At 34.1% G+C, this 19,680-nt stretch overlaps 1 protein-coding gene across 6 annotated transcripts in view; it reads right to left on the reverse strand.

Moving 5' to 3' along the window:
* Positions 1 to 19,680, reverse strand: part of Col28a1 (collagen type XXVIII alpha 1 chain) — a 156,988-nt gene that overhangs the window by 95,395 nt on the left and 41,913 nt on the right. For all 6 annotated transcript variants that reach the window (XM_048785979.1, XM_015488243.2, XM_048785982.1 and 3 more), the window contains 3 exons: positions 8,718 to 8,786; positions 5,979 to 6,047; positions 2,259 to 2,327 (listed from right to left, as the gene is read on the reverse strand). In XM_048785979.1, coding sequence (XP_048641936.1) covers positions 2,259 to 2,327; positions 5,979 to 6,047; positions 8,718 to 8,786 — 207 coding nt within the window. The remainder of the gene's footprint in view (positions 1 to 2,258; positions 2,328 to 5,978; positions 6,048 to 8,717; positions 8,787 to 19,680) is intronic.

The raw sequence follows: 19,680 nt of genomic DNA on the forward strand, positions 1-19,680 counted from the left end.
GGGGGGGGGTGGTGGACATTAAAGGATGATTAGAGAGAAAAAAATCTGTTTTGCTTATATCCCACAAATAATATTTATTTTATACAGTTATAATGTAATAGATGTTATCCACTTTTCTCCCTTAGATGATACCACTGCTTTTTCATTTTAAAAATACAAATACTAGTCCCTTTTTCTCTGGTTGACAAAGGTAAGCAGCCCAAACAATTTAGGGAAGTTAAGGTTGTTGCACTGTCAATATGGACTGGTTTCAAAACATAACCCTTTCTGACTTTTACAGTAGTCCACAAGTTGCATACAAATAGGACAAAAAAATTACAGGATGTACCATATGTAGATGTACATGTGTGTATGTGGTTATTTATATTCCACTTTATTTTGTAAAACATCTGAAGCTATCAAGCCTCCAAATATTTAGGGAAAATCTGGAGGTCATTTAAAAAAATTGTAAACATGATGATGGAAACAGAAGTTCACTCGTAAACAGATGAGTAGGAAAACTCATTTCTATAAGTGACATTGGAGGAAATAATAATTACAATAATTCAGTGGATAAACTTGTTAAATTAAGGATAAGAAGAAAATTGAATAACTGCATACACAGGTTAAATTTAAGTAGAATTTATGTCATTTATCTTAATGGGGTAAATAAATTCTTGTTTAAAGCAGTTTACAAAGAATACATTCCATTTGCTTTCCTATCCATTAGGGGTCAGTTCTATAAGGACATTTTTACTCAAAAATTGGTTTTTTCTCTTGGAGAAGAAAATGAAGGAAGTCAAGGAGGTTTGGGGTTTTTGTTTGTTTGTTTGTTTGCTTGCTTGCTTTTTAAGCTGCAACAAACTCCATCAAGGACCAGCATTAAAGGAAACAGGAAGCCACAGGTGGGCGGGCTGGGATCCACTGGCCCTCTGGACAGACCCGTCTCTCTTTGAACCTCATTCTCCACCAGAGTGGTAACTCAGCATAAGACACAGGATGTGGCAGTACCATCTAGCAGCTTTCAGGACCAGAATGTGAGCCCTGATGAACCCAGAAAATACACTAGAAATCCTGAGAAGGCCTGGTGGAAGAGTCAATCCAGGATCCTTCAGGAGTCAAAACACCCAACTCTTAATTATTATCTAAATATTTATTTACAGATTTATCTTGGCTTCTTCTGCGCCTTAATCCTCTTAACACAGCCAAGAGCAAGGAAATGGAAAGAGGAGTAATAGCCAACTTCACTGTTGCCTGGGATGACAAAAATATGTAATAATAATAACAAGTTAGCAGATGGTTAGAAACAAACTTACAGCTAAATGTCTAGTGAGATTTGGAATTGTCTCAAGGTTTTCTTCTTTCCTTAATACCCTCGATAAAGGAAGCAGTAGTCATGCTCTAGGCCACAGGATAATCCAAACCTTAACCATAAATTTTCATCAAACCAACTTGTCACTTTCTAACCTGGATGATAAATCTGTATTTGCTGCTGACGTTTTATTAAATGAGATATGTAGACAAATGCATATGGTAAAACTATGTGGCATGCATTTATGAGTATGTCAAAATGAACCCCACTATGACATATAACACACTATTTTAATTTTCAAAGTGTATGGTAAATAATAATAGTAAAATTACTGTTATACTATTTTCACATTATTTAGACAATTATCCAGTTTTTCCAAAAGTTATCAGATCTTAGAAGCAGAGGTCTTTCCTTTCTTCTGACCAAAAGGGGCCAGGTAACTTTTATAAAATCCTACTTGTAGTTTGCTTATATCCAGGAAGGACGCCACTTAAATAAATTGATCACTTCCAATTCTGGTCCTTATTTTAAGTTTAATACCATTTTTAGTTTGGTGTGTAGATAAGGATGGGAAGAACTCCCCTGGCATTGGGACCGAGTGGGACATAATCACAAAGTTTTGAGGGGAAATAATATACAAACTGACACGTAAGTAACTACTGCTCTCGCAAGGGGAACTAAAAATATAAAATGTTACCTCCAAACTCATACCCTGGTTAATTAGGTTTTAGTGATAAAAGTCAAAGCACCAAGAAACATAAAATTTATATTTGAGTCTTGGAAAGTTGTAAAATGAAAATGTTTCCATGAAACTCTCCTTCTACATTCATTTCTGGACTTAACATATATTTCATTGCAATTTGACTGTCAAATGTATTCATAGATATTTGCAGGATTGGCCTTCAATGAACACCAGGATTGGGCTGGAATGCTTGGTACCATGAGAATGAAAACAAGCATCAGTTACCTGTTCTCCTTGACTCCCAGTGCCCGGGATGCCCATTGGTCCTTGAGGTCCCACAGGTCCCAAATCTCCCTGTATAGAAAACGTCAGAAGTACAACAATAAATAAAACCTCCTTCTTTTATGCTTTCCAATCTGAATTTAGGCTTGATTAAAATCTATATTTATACTTCAAAAAATTCAACAAGTAAAATCATAAGACCTCATTGCTTTTGATGATCTCTAGATCAAATTTGCCAAAAGAGTCAATGACATTTTCACTATTTTGTCTAAACTGGTTGGTATGTACATGGGTTTATATTTAGAAATTATGTTTCTCACAACCAGAATTTCTGAATAGTTATCATAATAATATAAAAACTTCCTGTTAGGACCATAACATAAATATTTAAGAGTTTAAAATTCTTGGGGTATAAGAAAACTGGAATTTGAAAGATAAATTGAAGAAGATATTTTTAAATTTTTCTAAGTAACTTTCCTCTCCAAATCTTATTAAAAGAACAAAAGTAAATACTACTCATACTTTACATAATATTGAACTATATTAAACTTGTGCAAAGACACACTCTGGAATGTACTTCTTAGTATTTCAATTTTGAAATTAAGAAAAATCTAAAGTGAAGCCTACAAAATTAAAGAACCCTACCTTCTACTCCCATGAAATAAATTCTATCCTTAACAGAGCTTACAATATTAGTAAGGGAAACAGAAGACAATAAGCAAGACAAGAAGATAAATGCTACATTGAATAATGATTAGTCTTTAAGGGAAAAACTAATTGAGAAAATGGCGTGGCAGTAACAATTGGAAAATGAACCCAGATGGCCTCACTGATGACAAGGAATGAGCCAGGTAGAAACCTGGAGAAAGAGCATTCCAGGCAGAGCACACAGCCGGCGTAAGGATGATCCCTGTACATTTCAGAAACAGCAAGGAGACTGTATGGGTGGAGATGGGGACCATGAGGGAGAGTGGTAGGTGATATATGGCAGTGGCCAGGCAGAAGGATCAATAGGTCCTGTGAGACAATGGTACTTGTTCTTGCTCTTCTCTTAGTGGTGTGACTGGGTGACTTCACTAAGAGTTGAAAAAAAGAGAGGGTCCAAGGACTGAGTCCTTTAATCTCTCCAGTCATTAGAGGTCAGAGGAATGAACCAGAAACAGCAGTAGAGACTGAGGAGCAGCAGCCAGAGAGACCAAGCAAAGAGAGGGTTTCAAGAAGGTGAGGGAGCAAGAAAGGGTACTGATAGGTCAAGTAAAATGACAACTGAGAACTGACCACTGGGTTGAGCTACATGGGTAGGTGTGCTTATTTCAATGGCAACTATATTTAGACAACTTCAAGTCAGCGACCTTTTTCTTAAACAGTGGGATAATAATGTTTTGGGCCTGAGGACAAAAATTAGGTCTCTTTTGTAACAGATCAATGCTGCTTTGAGAGTGTGAAATCAGCCATACACAATACACAAAGCAGCAGGTGTGCTTGTGTTCCAATAATGTTGTCATAGAAAGACAGGCAGCTGAGGCTATGTAAATATGTTTTTATGAATAAAAGTAAATGCTACTCATACTTTATATAAATAATATTGAATTATATAAAACTTGTACCAAGACACACTCTGGAACATACTTCTTAGTATATTGTCCACCTTGGTCTAAATAAATAAGGAAAATATTATGGACTTAAGTTTTGATTCAGAACCCGATTATTCTGATTCAGTACTTGATTGTTCATTATGCAAGAGTCACTGTGCTAAATGCTTTTCATGATTTTTCTCACTAATCCTCCCAATAACTCTCTATGGTGGGCATCACCATTTTCCAAATGACCTTAAGTAATTTGCTCCAGGTCACATACCTATTAAATGGCAGACATGAGATTCAAATCTACACTCTGTCTCACTCCTCAACCCAACTCATAACCACTATTCTGCATGTATTCAATAAACACATAAAAATTATATCCTTTTGTACTTTTTTTTTTACAATTAAAGTCTGTGTCATAACTAATTTTTTGTTTTGTTGCAAATATATACATTTGTGAGCCCTCATCATAGGGTGTTTATGTTATCGCTTGAATCACACCAAAGTCTTTGAATCTAATGCTACACCTAAAAGAGTAGGAGAGGAAGAGAGGGGGAAAGGAAAGAGAAGACAGTATTGATTTAGGAAGGGGATAGCAAATAAAAGCTTTTTATGCAGAGCGTTTTCTTTGCATGAGCTCCAGATGTAAAAACACAAATGCCATGTCACAACAACCCTTGAAAAAGTTAATTTACTGAACTCACAAAACAATGGTTCTGTTGTATTCAGTTCCCACTGCCCCCAAAGAAAAAAGAACATCTTACATATTTTGGAAGTATTTTGGAACTGCAGTTACAACCAGAGCTGAGCTCTTTGAAGCAAGAAAGAAATTTATATGATCCATTACTTATCATTATCTCTGCTATTCAAATACAGACAACCAGAAGAAATAACTACCAGAAAATAAAAGGAATAAGTCATTTCAAGATTGAGGATAATCATGAGTATCAGTTATTACTCTAATTTAATAAATAATATAATGTGTGCTTAATGGTTGGCATATAAATGACTCCAAATTGATATGAGGTCTCTGGTTTTTGCACATATCTTCTGTCTCCTCCCCTTGACAACTTTCACTTCACATTGCTTTTTAGAATCTGAGCAGCTTGCAGTAACTTCTGTCACCAGCCTCACCACCCGCTTCTAATCAGGGTCATGATCTCCTATATTTTAAAGAAAATGAGTAACTAATGCTAAAGAGTAAAGCAACGTCTGATGGCCTGGAGCTGACCTGACCCTGGCAGCTGGGCTGCAGTGCTGAACATAAACAAGTTCATCAAAGCAACAGACCAAGACAAAAGCAAGACTACTCAGTACTCATGTCTGAGCACAGACAAAACCACAAACACTGTCCAAATCCATAGAAATGGCCAAACATCTTCCTGCACTGGCTGAAATGAGTTGCTGCTACTTCTTTGACTATTACATCTCAACCTAACACCATTTTTCCCAATTTCTAGATGAGACTCGTTAAAATACTCAACCTTAAAATTATTCCCACTTTCTGGTAGCATCCAACGCAAAGCAACCTATGCTGTCTTGAAAGCTCCCAAAAGTCACCCAACACAAACCCAAGTTCTATAAAAAATCTCTTCTCCTTCCTTCCTAGTTGCAGTTGGTCACCCAGGGTTTATGGTCTCCATGTTGCAATGAGTCAGTAAACCTTTGTTTAACTAAAGGTGGACTCCTGTTGTTTCTTGCTGTAGGGTATCAACACTAGTTTTCTTAAATGAGTTCTATTATTTTAACTTCATTTTAAGGTAAATATTTTTGAATGAATGCCTGAAGGTAGAGATGGACTGTAATGAGGCCAAAATGTTTATAACAACTATTTTCTACTACACTAAGGACAGGTGTTTTTTTGCTAATGTCTGTCTTCAAAGATGCTTTGCTGATGACTGAAGTCACAGAAAGTTAGAAACCAAATAAGTGACACATTACTCTAAATAATGGGACTTCCCAGATCATAATTCATCCAATATAATAAATATACCTTGCATAGACAAGATTTATAATTAATTGGATACCTATGTGTCATGATTGTCATGTTATATTTGGTTTTAAAGTGTACACTCATTAAAAGCAATGACAAAAATAATTTTACTGGGATCGTTTCCATTATACACCTTGTATACAGTACCTTGTCCCCTTTGATTGACAGGCCTTGTAACCCTTGTGGGCCAATTGGTCCTTCAGAACCCTTTTCACCCTGAAAGTGCATAGAAGGGTTATCAGCGCATTGATAAAAATTATTTAAAAGATTTACATTAAAGTTACTATGAATTATACTTCAAATTGATTTTTTCAATCAAGTATCCAAATTCACTGCCCACTGACTCTAAGATTTGCAACTTGTAAAAAAAAAATTAGTCATATCATTTTCACAGGAAGGAGTCTGTCCCAGCAGAATACATATATAGCATTGCTGAAATTGGAAAAGAGCTCAATTTCCAATCTCAATAGAAATACTGAAACCAGGAACCTAATCAATAAATCATGTAGTACAACTACCTGGATCAAGCCTCCTGTTCCTTAACATGGCTACAATTGGATCCATGGTACAAGAAAATTTGTCTCTCATATATGTGAACCAACACTCGCAAGATTGGATTACTTATTAAATGTTTTGTATCTGAACTTACAGAGACATTCATTGAAAATCTAGGTTTAGAAGGCTTCGTGGAAAACCTTGTATTTGCTTCTATGATCAAATGATCTCTGTGAACAGCTGTTCTTACTATATCTATGAAGTCATAGCACTTCATGCCTTTGTTATAAAAAATAAACCATGTCAATCAGAAACAACATTCATTTAATAAATTCATTAGAACCAAGAATAAAATCAAAGAACATTTTTAAGAAACCTAAGAAAAAGGAAAATATAGCTATATCTTTCTATCCATAATTTATTCACTTACTCGCTACAAATTAACCACAATCTGACTGAGTCAACAGGTCTGCCAGGCTGGGGAATGAAGTGCTCTGACTGGTGGGTTCTTCTGATCATTACCACAGAGCTAAGTTCCATGTACTTGACCCTTAGGAAACACTGAAAACCATGTGTTCTTTCCTTATTGAAACAGAGGCCAATGCAGAGCCTGGGGTTATTATAAAGAGTATATCATCACATTATACTTCATTTAACATAAAAGTATGTTGAACATGTCACTAAGGCATTCCCTGGAATATACTTCTTAGTGTTTCACATATTCATTTCTTATTTTTTTTTGTTGTTGTTGTTTTGTTTTGTTTTTTTGAGGTTTGTGGTGGTTTTGTTTTCTTTTTGTACTAGAGATTGAACTCAGGGCCACTTGACCACTGAGCCACATCCCCAACCCTATTTTGCATTTTATTTAGAGATAAGAGTCTCACTGAGTTGCTTAACACCTTGCTTTTTGCTGAGGCTGGCTTTGAATTTGTGATCCTCCTGTCTAAGCCTCCTGAGGCACTGGGATTACAGGTGTTCAGCACCACACCCAGCCCTCATTTGTTTCTTTAACACAAACACACAGAGATTATAAAGATAAATAATTTTCACAATTTGAATTTTCCGGATTGTTTGGGCTGCACATAAAAAAAGACATTTGTGATGTGCCAAAACTTTAATGAAACTATGTATCATAAAACTTTCTAAAATGTAGTTCTAAGTCTTTGACCTGTTTTCTAAGAATGATACTTTAGTTATGAAATATCATATTTATCCAAAATATTACTAACATTATTGTGGCAACTTTAATGTCTTAACAAGGTTCTCTTCAAAATTCAGCTCACAACATAGTATGAATTATTTGTTATAGCAATTGCTTTTCCTCTTTTGAGATTTGGGTTTCTCAGAGACAACTGAGTATTGATCATAATGAAAGAATCTGAGAATGAGATACAATTTTAGAGTATGAGGCCATATTGAGAAGGTCAGAACTGAATGACCTGACAGAATAACTTGTGCAGGGTCTGAGAAATCAGCATATGGTTCTCTGGGCTGTGTGGATGTGTGTCTACGTGGGGGGTGGGGAAGACTTTAGAAATGAAGAAAGAACCCAGAAATGCATTATTGTTTGCTGTGAAATTTTTTTAATAGTGCCCAACGTATTTTGGAGAACCATTTCCTATGTGGTGTTTGGCAGATGTGTTATAGATATGGGTAAACCACCTAGACAACAGGACAGCAAACTACAGCCCACTGGCCAAATCCCATAGCCAGCTTTTTGTAAACACAGTTTTGTTGGAGCAGCCAGATTCATTCATTGATACGTTTTTATGGCTATTTCCATGCAGCAACAGCACAGTTGAGTCATTGCAACAGATACCATATGGCTTACAAAGCCTAAAATATTTGCTATCCAGCCCTTTACAGAAGTTTGACATGCCCTGGTGCAGAGGAACTTGAGCTCCAAGAATTATATGTGGGAAGCAGTAGGAAAGTTTGAATTCATAAGAGTTGGTCTTTGTGGTAAAAAAAATCAGTTTTCTTATGATATTGATGGCAGTATAAATTGATGTATTAGATTTTGTATCCTATCTGTGTTTCATAAAACAAAGCTGTGAGCAGTGTTGCCATAGCTACACTGAATAACTTGACTTCTGGGCATCAATATGCTATTTATCACTGGAGCGTTAATGACTGCAAACTGAGAGTTTCTAATTTCATATGTGGTAATTACATGAAATAGAAATCTGTTGATGACTTATTTTATAATCAAATATTTCACCATACTTTTACATTAAAAGAAAATTGACAAATTCCTTCACACAATACAGTGCAAATAGTCAGGAAATACTTAACTTCTAATAATCCGTGTTTTTAAAAATTTGTGATTCATGACTATGCAGGACAAAGTGCTATGGGTTTTTTTTTTCCTAGTTCAGAGGCTTTTATTACCTTAGGTCCTGGAAATCCTTCTCCAGGTAAGCCCCTCTCTCCTGGTGCTCCCTCAGGACCACGGGGACCCTGGTTAAGGTAGGAGGGAATGAGGAGCAGGTGAGAGAGCAAGAAAGAAAGGCAGAAAGAGAAAGGGAAGAAGAGGGAAGAAAGAGAATAGTTATATTTCAGTTCACAAGGATATGGCGGAGATATAGTCCTCCTAAGTTTTTCCTGAGTGTCCTTCTAGTAATCTCCCAAAGTATTTTGGAAAACCATTTACATTGATCAGCAGAATTGTAGAGTTGTAAAGAAGAAATTCACATTGTATTCAAATACTTATTCTGTTTGATTGGCATAAGCACTTCTAGTATCCTCAAATTAGAGGAAAATGGAAATTAAGTGACGCTTCAGAATAAGGATTAGGAAATAAACGCTATGAGGAAAGGCTAAAAATTCAAGACTATGTGATCTGGAGAAGGATGCAGTGTTATTTTAAAATTTGGTTAAGTTTTAAGGGAGCCCAGTGAAGAAATCACTGCACAGCTGTTGCAAAGCATTGGATACTACTTACATGTGTTTTGATTTCTGTCCTGATATACTTGGACTAAAACTTGAATTATTTCAGGAACCCATTGACTCCACTGGCAGTTCTATGCATAAGCTGATATCTTGATAGATCAATGAAGGGAAACATGGTTTTCCATGTTGATGATTAAAATTAAGTCTGGATAACTATTGCTCAGAAGAGGAGCACTTCTAAAGGCACTAGAAGAGGAGAGGACTTCTCGGTCCTAGGCTTCGAAATGGACTGGCAGAAAACACCGTAATTGGAAAACATAAAACACTAGCAACGTTTTCATTTAAACTAGAAAAAAAAATTTTTAAACTATGAATTTTCCCCTTTTCTTCTTGTCCAAAAGGTTAAAAAGAAAGAAATGTAAAGGAACTAACAACAAACCTCTTAAAAGCAAAAACTTGAGAATTTCCTCTAATGATCTTCAGATGATTCAGATTAGCTAACTAGGGAAGTCCTGGAACAGTCTAATAAATTTCCCTCAAGGCCCAAAGCCAGCACACTGCAGGCTGCAAGGTCGTTGGGCTCTAGGTACACTAATCCAGGATTACCTAAGAGATGCATTAGACTGGTGGCAGAACAAGGGTGCAGCATTATGTTCAGCAGTAGCAGACCCATTATGAATTTGTATTTAAGAAAGAAAACTAACTGTATCCCAGTGTTTAACTTCTTTGTGCTTTGCCCTAATATTGCATATTTTTAAAGACAGTCTTTTTTTTATTATTCAGTAAAGACTTTAATTAAAAGAAAAAGCTAACATCTAATTTAATTTAAATTATAATGCTTGTGACCTTTAACAATCCAAAATCTTAATCAAAGCACTAATATCCATGACAGCTTACTCTAATGGTAGAGCAGTCAGCTAGGGAGGAAATAAAAAGGAGCATGAAACTGGATTGCAAACTAAACTGAAAAGTGCCAAGTTAAAATCATACACGTTCTCAAAGAACAGCAAATTTTTCTTCTTCCCTAATGATAGGACTAATGAAAATGAAACTTTTTATATTAAACATAGTAAAGTCTTTTTCCCAGCTCAGTTTTTTTTTCATTCATTCAACAAATACTTACCAAACACCCAAGAAGTGGAAGGGATTGTACTAGGAATAGCAGACAGATCTCCTTGTCTCATGGAATTTAGTCTTGCATGCTAGTTAAAAGGAGATTTTGGTGTCTTTTAAACCAAGGTTCAAGTCTGACTTTTGCTACATATTAGCAATGTCACCTTGATCAAATAATTCAATCTTTCCAAAGCTCAGCATCATCTTCAGAATGATGATGACAGTACTACCTCAGCCACTAGTATTATTGTAAAGATTCAGAGACATTTAGAGCTCTTACATATGACTGCATGCCTGCTGCAATTATCAAACCTAATTTTACTTCAGCTCCACCATTGTTACAAATGTCCTTTGTGGAGTGTTTAGAAATAAGGAAATCTCAGAGGTTGGTCTACATTAGGCAAAGTGGTGACAGGCATTTATTCTGGCTGCACAGAATAAATGAATTTTCTTCCCTCCTTCTCTGCACTTGTAGAATACAGCAATGAAAGTGAAAGTAATGGAGGAGTTAAGGAATCATGCGTTGAGAATGGAGTTAAGTCTGTTAAGTCTGTTGAGAATGGAGTTAAGGCTCCTGGGCCAGCACTTAGGGGAATTAAAAAATCAGTGATCCAAGGTTTAATTACTGTGAAGTGTCAGAGAAATATTCCATACCATCAGTATGTTCTCAAGTTTTCCAGTTAAAGAGTCAGGATAGAAGATGATTATTAACCAGAGAAGAGAAGTAGCAGGTACTTGGGTTAGATGAACCATACTTTTAATTTAGTAGTCAGGAAAGACCAGAGGATAATTTTTTAAAAATATTTTTATTGACAGATAATAATTGTATGTCATTTAAAAAAGAATAAATGCTTCTATAAAAATGTCAGTGTCCTTTTCAAAGCCATGAGAACCAGTTAGAACTATGGCATATTTGTTTGTTTTTAACAAACATCTCTAAAATATATTTATTTATATATTTTTATAAATATATATAATCATTATATATTTACTTATATAATGATTATATCTATTATATAATATATTTTAACATATCATTAGATATAATAGATTAATATTTAATTATTAGAGATATATATTAGTTATATAATTAGGTTCCTCCATTTATACTTTAATCCCAATTACCAGTTAACACAGTCTAATCAGTGAAATGCTTTATTGAAACATTAGCAATGAAATTAAAATATGATTGTGCATTATATTTATCTTATTACTTTCCTTAATAATATCAACAGTGTTAATAACCTTAAAAATGGTTTCAGACTACTTGCAAGCGTTAAAGATAAATATGTGAAATAATAATAAAAATTGCCCTTTATATTCAAACAGTGTCATCTACTTTATTTTTAACTTCAAAGTAATTAGAGTTCTACTTCAGGGGATATCTTTTTTCCCCTGAGAGTACTCTGAATGACCTTGCATAAAAAGCAGATCACTTTGAGAGTCTCAGTTGATTTACTTTTTATAAATCACTATGCTTATCATATCAGCACAAAACAAGTGATACACAAAAATGATAGCCAACCATTCAAAGGCAGGCATTAGAGTGAGAATATTAATTCCATCTATTGGTAGATTTACATTACTGCCGCATTTGTGAGAGTAGCCCTAGACCTGAAATTATTTGAAATGATTGGCTCAAAGAAACAAAGTAAAAGATTTTCAGCAGAATCTCTGTCAATCCTCAGGTAAGTCTTTATGTCACTTCTGAATAATTAAAAAACTCACTTCGTTGATTTTTTTTATTATGACATTTTTGTTGCAATAGTTTGACACTTTATTTGGGATTCTTCTCATCTTTTGTTAGTATTTTGTTTCCAAATAAGTCAGAACTTCACAGCATCACTCTCATTGGTGTAATTGTGGCTTAGAAAACAAGCCAACAAACAAGAATTTCCTATTCTGAGAATATTGTGAAAACTCTCGCTCCAGACAGAAAGATAAGGAATATGATTTTTTTTTTCCAAAATGAATTATAAAGATATACCTGAGCCCAGAGAAAATAAAGTAGGGCTCAACAACAGAGATGAGAACTGTGTATGCATCTAAGATGCTGCTGTGGCTGTGCTGGGTAGGGGGAAAAAAATTTGTGGGGTAGAAAGAAGTCAAGGAAGCCTAGAGAAAAAAATAGTAGCAGAGACTTTGGCTCACACAATGGAAAATGAGGAGCAAATCAGTGCTGACATCCCACAAAAAGTGAAGACCTTCAAAGTTGTGAAACTTCAATGAAAAGGACATTAGCAAATAGTCATTTACATTGACACAGGGGTGTGGGCAACAAGAATTTTGTCTGCCTTGGCAAGGCCTCTGAATGACTAGAAAGTCCCAAACTAGACTTGTGCTGTGTTTGGGTTCGAAACTTCTATTGACACTACCTAGGCAGTCTCTGAACACTTCTGTCAACGCTTTATCATCAAGAAAACTCCTGGACTACATAAAAGGTGCAAACACAAACTTCTCTCAAACACCCTTCACACAGAACACTTGGGGTTTTCACAACTAAAGCCCTGCTGAAAATCAGTTCAGATTCCAAAGTTCAGAACATAATAGAAAATAATTCACAATGAATAAAAGTGAACCAAGATAACATAAAATCCCCCCAAACTGACAAATAATAGGAGACAAAATGTATACTTTAGGGCTGGGGCTTGGGGCTTGGGGCTCAGTGGTAGAGTGCTTGCCTAGCATGTGTGAGGCACTGGGTTCAATCCCCAGCACCACATATAAATAAACAAATAAACTAAAGTATTGTGTCCATCTACAACTAAAAAAAATTTTTAAATGTGTACTTTAATGCTTAATGTCTTAAAAAGAGTAAAAAACACAAGAATCAGAGTCTAGTGTGGTAAAAAGGATGGATGGATAGATAGATAGATAGATAGATAGATAGATAGAAAGATAGATACATAGATGGTAGATTTTGAAAATACTCATTAAACTAAAAATTTAATGGATGAGTTAAGACATTTTATAACCTGAATAACCTAATGAAGTTAAATTTATACATTATAAGTTACATTTAAAAAAATTACCCAAAATGCTTCCAAATGTCCAATAGGATTTCAAAATAAATAGAACGAGGGCAGGGTGAGCATTTGAAGAGACAGCTAAGAAATTTAAAAATTGTCAAATCCTCAGATTCATAGAACAGTGCATCTAAAGTCATAAAATTGTAAATTTATCCATATTTACATGTATCATAATGACTTTAAGAAAAAATATTAATAAGAAAAATTACAAAAGCAGCCTAAGATAAAAGGCAAATTACTAAGAAATTATAAACGAACTGCAAACAAATCAACAGGAACCACTGTTGTTAGTAGACAGTGGAATTAGTACACAACTAAGATTTTCACACCAGCTAATCTATGTCATTAAAAAAAAAAGAATGACATTTCAGCAAAAAACCGAAAGAGTTTACACATAATCTGATTGGAAACAACCAAGAAATATATTCCTTAAAAAAAAAGAAAAGAGGGAAACTGATAAACTATGTTGAGCCAAAAAATTGGCAAATATGTGGGTAAAACTAAATTAAATACTGATAAAAAATAATAAGTTAGATGGGACAAAATAAGGTAGATCAAAGCTAACGGAAAATAATACTTTGAAGGTAGAAGAGATGATTGGAGTAAAATCCTTCTGTGGTCAGTGTGTTTTCAGGAATGGGTAGTACTACTGATGACATTTCAAACTTGTTAATTTATAATACATGACAAAGTTCAGAGACCACTTAAGAAATAAAAAAATATACATACCTATGTAGTCATATACATACCATGTAACTTGATACATATATGTGTATATTCTTAATAAATATTTGATATTTTTGCCATTTCCTAATTAGATCTTTGTTTTATCAATGAGTTTTGAGTGATCTTAGTATGTTCAAGATACAAATCCTTTGCCACATATGTGGTTTGCTAATATCTTCTCCCAGTAAGTAGCTTGTCTTTTTAGCCTGTTAACAATCTTTAACAGAAAAAAAAAATATTTTCCATTTTGATGAAGTCCAGTTAATCTACCTTTTTTTTTTTTTGAATTGTGTTTTTGGTGACATGTCTAAGAAATCACTGAGTCCCAAAGATTTTTTCCCTACGTTTTATTTGTAAAGTTTGATAGTTTTTACATTGTATATTTAAATGCATTGCATATTTAAATACTTTGAGTAAATTTTTGTATAAGATCAGCTCAATGCTGATTTTCATATGGGTGTACTAATTTACATCCCCACAAACGGTGTATGAGGGTTCCTTTCCCCCTGTATCCTCTCTAGTATTTATTGTTTTTTGTTTTTGTTGAGACTTAACTTGAGGTGGTTTGGATTTTGTTTTGTTTCCTCATAGATATTCAATTTCTCCAGCACTGTTTGTTGAAAAGACTATGCTACTCCATTGGATCAGTTTTGCATTTTTTTTTATCAAAAAAATCAGTTGACTATACTTATGTGGGTTCATATCTGGGTTCTGTATTCTATTCCATTGATCATTATCTATATTCTGTCAATACCACACATTCTTGATTACTGTAGCTAAATATTAAGTCTTAATCCAAGAAGTGTGATTTCTTCAAGTGTATTCTTTCTCAAAATTGTTTTAGCTATTCTAGCTCTTTTGTCTTTGCATGTAAGTTTTAATTATCCTATTCATATCTACAAAAAATCTTGCTGGTATAATGAAAAGACTTCCATTAAACCTTTAGGGAGAATGTACATCTTTATGATGTTTAATCTTTCAATCTATGAAAATGGCATGTCTTCTCAATTTATTAAATAGTCTTTAATTTCTTTCACCAATGTTTTGTAGTCTTATACAAATTGTATACTTTTTTAGTGGGGAAAGTACCAGTGTTTGAACTCAGGGGCACTTGACCACAGAGCCACATCCCCAGCCCTATTTTGTATTTTGTTTAGAGACAGGGTCTCACTGAGTTGCCTAGCACCTCACTTTTGCTAAGGCTGGCTTTGAACTTGAGATCCTCCTGCCTCAGCCTTCTGAGCTGCTAGGATCACAGGCATAAGCCACAGTAACTGGTGTGTGTGTGTGTGTGTGTGTGTGTGTATATAATTAGATTTATATTCAAGTATTTCTCTTTTATAGCAATCATAAATCATATGGTATTTTTGATACCCTGATAACACAGTTTATTAGCAAAAATAAAACAAAACACAAATACTTCTAAAGATACAAATAATAGATTATTGAAACCCTCAGATTCTTTAATAAATAGACCACAGGTATATTTATTACATTATTACTATGTGTTTAGATGATCAGCTAAACACTGATGTTGACATTATGTTCCCAGTTTTTCATCAATGAGACATATTGAAAAAGATAAAATTTCTTTTTACAGCATATATAAATATGCCCAATCTCTTTTACATAGAAAACCACATGAAATTAAACTTATTCTGGCATGTTTCCACATCTTTAAATAATCTACAAAATATTCTCCAGAAATTGTGTTTAAAACCTCTTAGCACACTTTTAATTGGGCTACTTAAAGAACATAATGTCTTACCTACTTCTTTTCAAATATTTGGTATAAGGAAGTGTCATAATGCAGATTCAAGCATCTTTGCAGCAATTAAGTCAGCTCTGAACTACTGATTCAACTTGTTGCTATTTCAATAACAATGATAATGATTACCATACTGTAGGGAAGTTAGAAGACAATTATATTTACCATTTTTAATTTTTATTAGTACATATTAATTATTCAGAACAATGGATTTCATTGTGGTACCTCTGCACATTAAAATAACATATTCTGATTGTATCCAGCCCCCATTGCCCAATCTTGCCCTCTTCTCATCCCTCAACTTGGTTCCTTTCTTCTTTTCTAATAGTCTCCCTACTGCTTATATGCCATCTTTTTTCCCTAAAGTCCAGGAGAAAACGTTTCTTTGTCTCTTCATCCAATAGACATGTAGGCTGATTCCATAACTTGGGCATTTGGAATTATGCCACAGTAAACATGGGTATGCAGGTTTTTCTATATATGTTGACTTTAATTCCTTTGGTTATATCCCAAAAGGTGGTATGACTGGATCATACAGTAGTCCTATATATAGTTTTTTGCGGAAGCTCAATGCTGATTTTCATATGGGTGTACTAATTTACATCCCCACAAACGGTGTATGAGGGTTCCTTTCCCCCTGTATCCTCTCTAGTATTTATTGTTTTTTGTTTTTGTTGTTGTTGTTGTTGTTGTATTCTTGCTGATTGCCATTCTGACTGGAGTGAGATGGAATCTCAATGTAGTTCTGATTTGCATTTCTCTAATGACTAAAGATGTTGAATACTTTTTATATATTTATTGGCCATTCATAAGTATTCTTTTGAGAAGTGTCTCTCCAATTCATTTGCCCATTTATTGATTGGGTTGTTTGTTTCTTCAGTGTGAAGGTTTTTTTTAGTTCTTTATGTATTCTGGATGTTAATCCTCTCCCAAAGAGTAGCTGGAAAAGATTTTCTCCCATCCTATACGCTGTCTCTTCACACTGTTGTTTCCTTTGGTATACAGAAACTTTTTAATTTGATGCCTTCCCACTTGCCGAATCTCACTATTATTCCCTGAACTATTGGAGTCTTATTCAGGAAGTTGTTGTTGACTGTGCCTGTGTCTTGAAGTGGTTCCCCCATGTTTTGTCCTAGCAATTTCAAAGTTTCAGGTCTTACATTTACGTCTTTGACCCATTTTGAGTTGATTTTTATACAGGGTGAGCTTCAATTCTTTACATATGAATATCTAGCTTTCCTAGCACCATTTTCTTCTCTCCACTGCATGTTTTTTGGCACCTTTTTGGCAAGAATCAAATGGCTATAGCTTTGTAGGTTTGTCTCTATCCTCTTTTCTATTCCACTTGTCTATGTGTATATTACAACAGATACCACTGAAATCCAAAAGATCATTAAAGACTATTTTGAAAACTTATACATACAATCTGCCAAAATTGAATCAAAAGGATATAAAACCTAAACAGATCAATAACAAGCACTGAAACTGAAGCAGTAATAAAAAGTCTCCCAGCACAGAAAAGCTCAGAAGCAAATATATCCACTGCTGAATTTTACCAGATCTTTAAAGAAGAACCAATATAAATGTTCCTCAAATTAGTCCATGAAATGGAAAGCGAAGTAATGCTTCCAAACTCATTCTACAAAGCAAGTATCACTCTCATACCCAAATCAGATAAGAACACACACACACACACACAAACACACACACAAAAAAACAAAACTGCAGACTAATATCCTTGATGAACCTAGATGCAAAAATCCTCAATAAAATACTTTTCAACCAAATTCAACATTAAAAAGATTATGCAGCATGATTAGTTTTTAGTTACTAAATATGATATTAGCTGAAAGTTTTATAGCAGTTGGGGATATTCCTCTTTATCCTCAGTTTTCTGAGAGGTGTTGTCAAAGTTTTATTAGAGTCTTGGAGGGATTTAATTTTGTCAGATACTTTTTGATATCTTTGGATATGATTATGAGATTTTTTTCTCTAGTGAATTAATATGATATATTACATTGATTTTCAATTATTAAGCTAGTCCTGCATCTACTGAATAAACTCTATTTTGTGAAGCTATATAATTATTTTTATATGTTGTTGAAATCTGTTTGACGATACTTTGCTAAGGATTCTTATGTCTATATTCATGAGGGATACTGGTCTGTAGTTTTATTCTTATGTATTGTTACTACTTGTTTTGGTGTCAGGAAAAACTGGCTTCATAAAATAAGTTGGTAAATGCTCTTTCCTCATCTTTATTTTCTGGAAGAGGTCATGAAAGTTTTACTGCCATCCACAATATTTTACAGTTTAAAGATAATCTAAATCAAGGGTAGGTAGTTTTGTCTTGTTGGAGGTTTGCTAAATCATTTTTTTTTTTGCTTTTTAAATATGCTTAAAATATTTCATTACTTAAAAATTAAAATGTTTTCAATGCTAGAATGAATAAGTGAAATAAATTTTTAAGTTTATTGCTGAGTGTGAAAAGTCTTAATACAGTTCTTTGAGAAAAATATCCATCAACTTAAAGAATAAAAAGTTCTGAATTGCTTTCCCAACATTTACAGAACTTTCTTCAATATTTCAAACTCTAAAAACCATAAAATTAATATTTTAATTTTACAAAAGTTAAAATGTGAGACTATGGTGTATTAAAATATCCATGAGTTTTCTATCTTCGTAGGGAGGAGGAATCTCTATTCCACTCACATCTGAGCTGATTCTATGCTTATTTTAGCCAACTGCATCACAGAAATGATACCAGGTGATTTCTGATACTGAGTTTTACATGACAAGTAGTTTCTGCCTGCTGGAACATTCCTGCTTTTATCTAAGCTACCATGTTGTGAGGAAGCCCAGAGACCACATGTAGAGGCAAACTGAGAAGAACTGAGGTCTCTGGGCAAACCCAGCTTCACCCATTTCAACTGACTTCCCACGATATGAAACTCCCAAATCCACCCACATTATCATGAGAAATAACTATTTATTGTTCTAAAGCATTAAATCTTAAGATGATTTGTTAAACAGTAATGCATTACTAAATTGAATACTCAAAGAAGTTAGTGATTCACTTTTAAGAGCAATATTTAATGGAAATTGAGACTACATCACTTATTTTCAAAACTTTCATCCTGTGTATTTTTCCTCCACATTAAGTTTTTCGTAAATTAGCATATCCAGGCATTGGTGAAAACTCTGGCGCACAAATAACATGCAGCCATTTCACTCAGAGTAAAGCAAGGAAGAAGCGTATGAACCTGATATTATTTACATGTGAGTAACTATGCCATGCAAAACCAAGTTGGGACAACAACTATGCACAATTGGTTGTTTTTACTACTCCTCAGTAAGTCAGCTACGGTTATTTTCTAGGAAAATAATGGTTACCTGAGAAGTTAAGAAGCTTCTTATACCAGAATAGTCGGGTTTCATTCACTTTATCTTCAGATCTGTTTTGATAACCTGTGTTCTTTTATCCAACAGTAACAAACTTCAAAGCTACACAGGCAGAAGTGAATAAAACAGGTTTTGTCTTTTTACAATCATCCATCCTAGCTTTAAATCACACACATGGATTTGATAATAATATCCTTAGTCTCAGGAATTTTTCTCATGATTATAGGAAAGTCCATTACAAATGTATGGATATTAAGCTTTAATCCACATCTATCAACTCCTAGGAAATGTTGACATATAAGATCTCTTCTTCTTAAACAAGCTGATTTATTTTTAAGAGATTATAGTAAGAGACAGATGTAAGTATCATATACACATATATATGGGTGTGTTCACATGTATATAAGTGTATATGTTATACATA

Source organism: Marmota marmota, unplaced genomic scaffold (assembly GCF_001458135.2).
Source record: "Marmota marmota marmota unplaced genomic scaffold, marMar, whole genome shotgun sequence".
NCBI classification, from domain to species: Eukaryota; Metazoa; Chordata; class Mammalia; order Rodentia; family Sciuridae; genus Marmota; species Marmota marmota.